Raw genomic sequence first — 5,108 nt, forward strand, 5'->3', positions numbered from 1 at the left:
TTGTGTGTGTGATGGTTGTGTGTGTGATGGTTGTGTGTGTGATGGTTGTGTGTGTGATGGTTGTGTGTGTGTGATGGTTGTTGGTTGTGTGTGTGTGATGGTTGTTGGTTGTGTGTGTGTGATGGTTGTTGGTTGTGTGTGTGTTGGTTGTGTGTGTGATGGTTGTTGGTTGTGTGTGTGATGGTTGTTGGTTGTGTGTGTGTTGGTTGTGTGTGTGATGGTTGTGTGTGTTTTGGACCCAAACTGAAGAGTTATTAAGGAACCAATAAAAAGTTCTTTAAGTTCAGAAAATCAAGTCAACTTTTACAAAAAACGTCTGAACAAATTTAAAAACAGAACATTTTTCTTTCAGCACCGACCTGTCCTGCCTTGCTCTCTTTGATTCAGTCTCTCCAGAACCTCCATCAGAACCCTGGTCTCCTGCGTGGCTCCGCTCATCTATTCCTATGTTTTCCTCTGCGGCGGCGGCGGTGCTGCAGCGCAGCCGGCTGTCAGAACCTCCTGACCCGGGAACCTGAGCAAGAAACCAGAGGGTAAAGGGGATCCAGAGCAGGAGGAGGTGATGAGTTTGTTTTATTTACTTGCAGAGGAGGAGGAGGAGGAGGAGGAGGAGGAGGAGGCCTCCTCCCAGGACTGACAGGAAATCGAACCTTCGCTACGCTGCCGCCTGCAGCAGGTAGGAAACACCTGCAGAAAGGAGGGAGCAGAGTTTAAACAACCTGCAGGAGCAGGTGATGTAAAAACATCCTGGGTTTACCTGAACGTTCAGCAAAGTTTCTGATTATTATCAGAGGAAATGACTGTTTCTGCTGAGATGAAACAAACACACCTGAAGCTGCACCTGCTGATAATAACCAATCAGAACTCACCTGGTTGCTCTCCGTGTCTGTTTGACCATGATGACCTCTGACCCTAAACACAAACCAGCTTTATCACTTCAGAAAATCATTATTCTAATTGTAATTTAGCGTTTACAGACACCTATTATTCTTGTCACAAATATAATAATTTATGTTTAAAATGACATAAACGATGGGGGGGGGGGGGGGGCAGACAGGGTCTCTGAAATAAGGTTACCTTTTCTACATAAAACTGTTGGAAATTTAAAAACATCTCTGAAGAAGATAAACACGCCGATTTAAAGTAGAGATAATTTTAATTATTAATGTATCCAAATAAATAATTTATGTAACATGTTCGTAAGGTTAAAAAGTAAACAAATATTAAATTACACGTTTTTTAACTGAGAACTGGCGCTGTACGCCGCTAAGCTAAGAAAAACAAGCTAAATAAAACATATTATGACCAACAATTTACAAGTTATTAATTTTATCTCAGTTCCTTGGTTGAAATATATACTCGCAGTGTAATTATATTAACTGAAAGTGAGAAAAATAAAGTAAGAAATTATTTTAAAGGCTCACCTCGATGCTAAAAGCTAACTCCTCTACAGCTAACACAAACAAACACAGCGCCGCTGCTGCTCAGTGAGTTCCTCCTCCTGCCCCCTGCCGGCCAGGAGGAGGAACTGCAGCCTCTGAATCAACAGGTCAGGGAGTCCAGCTGTTTTTAAACAGTTAATCATATCCAGATTGCTATTTTAAAATTGAACTGACTCTACAGACTTCTTTCCAAGTTGTTTTTTAAATATATTTTGTCTGTTTAATGCCGTGGTAGTTCTTATGCATCCATTTTCTTACCAGCTTTTCAGTGAAGAATTAGACTTCATGTTTTAAAACTAATTATCTGCTCATTCGTCAGATATTTTTCTCATCTTCAGTCTTCTGTTCATCCTGATGTGGAGCAACATCTGTGAGAGACTCGACTCGCTGTGCAGTTGGAGTTCTTTTCTTCTTTGTTTCAGAATAAGAAACACATTTTAGTTTCAGACGTTACCGTAAACAGATGATGGACACACAAACCAGACCGTGTGTGTGTGTGTGTGTGTGTGTGTGTGTGTGTGTGTGTGTGGAATAGTGTTTGCGGTTGCTNGTGTGTGTGTGTGTGTGTGTGTGTGTGTGTGTGTGTGTGTGTGTGTAAGGACAGTCCGTTAAAGGTCCAGATCAGAACCAGCTCCAGATGTTGACGACGACTTTATTAAAAATGAGAAACAGATGAAAATGTTGCAGAGACAAACCTGAGTTTATTTCTACAGTTTTGATTCTAAAATTCATTAAAAAAAACTCGTTTTTGATGTTTTGATTCTTCTGCAGGATCAGAACCGTCCTGCTGACACCAGAAACCAGCAAATGTTTGGGTGGACCCGAGCTTCAGATGAGGTTCTGTGTTAATGGATTCACCACATGGAGCTTCAGGTTCCTCTGAGGAAGATGAAGAGGATTTTCTCTCTGCTGGTTTCACCGGACCCTCAACTTCCTGTCGTCTGTGAACCGGTTCGGTCCGAGACGCTGAGGGTTCTACTGGGTTCTGAGGAGGATCAGCCGGGTTCTCCTCTGAAGAAACGTTTAGCTTTTAGTGAAAAGTTTTAAGTTTTATTTCAGTAATCGAAAAGAAAAAGCAAACAAAATAATGCTGAGTCATCATTTGCACAATATTCCTACCACAGTTTTTACTCTTTGTGGTCAAAAACTGAACCTTCTGCAAATAAAAACAAACGTCTTACAGGTTAAAGCAAATCTTTATTATCATAGTGACTCATGAAACAATAAAAATATATGAATCAATTCAAATTAAACATTTTTAAATGTATCAGATTATGTAATAACTGGGACTAAAACAACATTTTAATCCAAGTCCAGCAGCAGCAGGTCACAGCTTGTGTCCCAGCATGCATCACTGCACAGCGTACGCTCACTTTATGCATAAATAAATAAAACTGAACCCAGAGCAGGACTGGTCCTGAGCTGAGGTCAGAACAGACAGGAAGTCTGAAGAATCAACAAATAATCTGGACCTGAACCACTTCCTGTTTGAAACAAATGTTTTTTTTAAAGAAACAGAGATTTGACCTGAACACAGAGACGAGTCTGAGGCTCAAACCTGCGACTTCCAGCAGACACTCAACCCGCTGAGCCGCCGTGACACCAGTAGATAACGTGAAGAGGAATTACATCATCCACTCTGTCCTGTATTCGCCAAAATAAAAGTCTGCTGGACACACAGGAAGTGACATCATGTGGAGGTCAGTATAAGTCCTGGTCATAGTCGTCCATCAGCTGTTTCATCTCAGACACACTGTTGGACAGGTAGGACGACAGCTCCTCTAGATGGACAGACAGGTGAGAACAGGCAGAGACAGGTGAGAACAGGTGAGACAGGTAGACACAGGTGAGACACGTAGAGACAGGTGAGAACAGGTGAGACAGGTGAGACAGGTAGAGACAGGTGAGAACATGTGAGACAGGTAGAGACAGGTGAACATGTGAGACAGGTAGAGACAGGTGAGAACAGGTAGAGACAGGTGAGAACAGGTAGAGACAGGCAGAGACAGGTAGAGACAGGTGAGAACAGGTAGAGACAGATGAGAACATGTGAGACAGGTGAGACCACGTAGAGACAGGTAGAGACAGGTGAGAACATGTGAGACAGGTAGAGACAGGTGAGAACAGGTAGAGACAGGTAGAGACAGGTAGAGACAGGTGAGAACAGGTAGAGACAGATGAGAACATGTGAGACAGGTGAGAACATGTGAGACAGGTGAGAACACGTAGACACAGGTAGAGACAGGTGAGAACAGGTAGAGACAGGTGAGAACATGTGAGACAGGTAGAGACAGGTGAGACAGGTCAGAACAGGTAGAGACAGGTGAGAACAACTGAGAACAGGTGAGAACAATTGAGAACAGGTGAGACAGGTAGAGACAGGTGAGAACAGGTGAGACAGGTAATAACATAAACAGGAGAGACAGAAGAGTGAGGACCAGCAGGAACCAGATCCAGTCTCTGGTCTTCTGTCTCACCTGCTCTCAGGACCTCCAGGACAGCGGCGGCAGAGACAGACCCCTGGTTGTTGTGAGCTGTGCAGTGATAGGTTCCAGAGTCACTTAGCTCCGCCCCCTCAATCTGAAGCCAACTGGAGAGCTCAAACTTGAGAGGACCGCCCCTCGACTGTGAGACAAAGCACATCAGGACACATCTGGAGCAGATGACAGAAGTACCAAACAGGGGGGCGGGGCTACAGACAGGTGTGTGCATACCTGGACAGAGATGTGAGGGTCGTCTCCAGGTAAGATGACGTCTCGTCCCGCCTTCTTCCACTCCACCTGAGCCATCGGGAATGCAAAGACCTCACAGAGGAAAATCAGACTGCTGCCAGACCCGTTCACCTGGTCCTGAGGTGGGACCTTGATGACGGGGGCTGACAGATGAGACAGACAGGTAAAGGACAGGTAGAGACAGATAGGGACAGGTGAGCACAGGTGAGACAGACAGGTAAAAGACAGGTAGAGACAGATAGGGACAGGTGAGCACAGGTGAGACAGACAGGTAAAGGACAGGTAGAGACAGACAGGGACAGGTAGAGACAGAAAGGGACAGGTAGGGACAGGTAGGACAGGTAAGGGCAGGTAAATACAGACAGATAAAAGACAGGTAGACATATTTTACAAACATTCTCTTCCTTCCTCTGTTGTGTGATTGTGTCTCTTTCAGCTGTCTCATCTCACCTGTCCCTCACCTGTCTCTCACCTGTCCCTCACCTGTCTCTCACCTGTCCCTCACCTGTCCCCTCACCTGTCTTTCACCTGTCCCTCACCTGTCTCCCACTTGTCTCTCACTTGTCTCTCACCTGTCCCTCACCTGTCTTTGACCTGTCCCTCACCTGTCTCTCACTTGTCTCTCACTTGTCTCTCACCTGTCCCTCACCTGTCCCCTCACCTGTCCCTCACCTGTCTTTCACCTGTCCATCACCTGTCTCTCACTTGTCTCTCACCTGTCTCTCACTTGTCTCTCACTTGTCTCTCACCTGTCCCTCACCTGTCCCCTCACCTGTCCCTCACCTGTCTTTCACCTGTCCCTCACCTGTCTCTCACCTGTCTCTCACTTGTCTCTCACCTGTCCCTCACCTGTCCCTCACCTGTCCCTCACCTGTCCCCTCACCTGTCTTTCACCTGTCCCTCACCTGTCTCTCACCTGTCCCTCACCTGTCCC

At 45.6% G+C, this 5,108-nt stretch overlaps 2 protein-coding genes across 2 annotated transcripts in view; both read right to left on the minus strand.

The window, feature by feature from the left end:
* Positions 1-1,491, minus strand: part of ciz1b (cdkn1a interacting zinc finger protein 1b) — a gene marked incomplete in the record, with an annotated part of 9,584 nt that extends 8,093 nt beyond the window's left edge. The window contains 4 exon segments of the mRNA XM_014022812.1: positions 360-514; positions 582-687; positions 870-912; positions 1,425-1,491. Of these exon segments, the coding sequence (XP_013878266.1) occupies positions 360-514; positions 582-687; positions 870-898 (290 nt within the window).
* Positions 1,492-2,619: 1,128 nt separating this feature from the next.
* The window catches only part of LOC106527820 (kazal-type serine protease inhibitor domain-containing protein 1), a 4,985-nt gene continuing 2,496 nt past the window's right edge, over positions 2,620-5,108 (minus strand). Inside the window, exons 2-4 of the mRNA XM_014022813.1 lie at positions 4,157-4,317; positions 3,920-4,067; positions 2,620-3,223 (exon numbers count right to left, since the gene is read on the minus strand). Of these exons, the coding sequence (XP_013878267.1) occupies positions 3,144-3,223; positions 3,920-4,067; positions 4,157-4,317 (389 nt within the window). The 3' untranslated portion in view covers positions 2,620-3,143. The remainder of the gene's footprint in view (positions 3,224-3,919; positions 4,068-4,156; positions 4,318-5,108) is intronic.

Source organism: Austrofundulus limnaeus, unplaced genomic scaffold (genome assembly GCF_001266775.1).
Source record: "Austrofundulus limnaeus strain Quisiro unplaced genomic scaffold, Austrofundulus_limnaeus-1.0 Scaffold343, whole genome shotgun sequence".
NCBI classification, from domain to species: domain Eukaryota; kingdom Metazoa; phylum Chordata; class Actinopteri; order Cyprinodontiformes; family Rivulidae; genus Austrofundulus; species Austrofundulus limnaeus.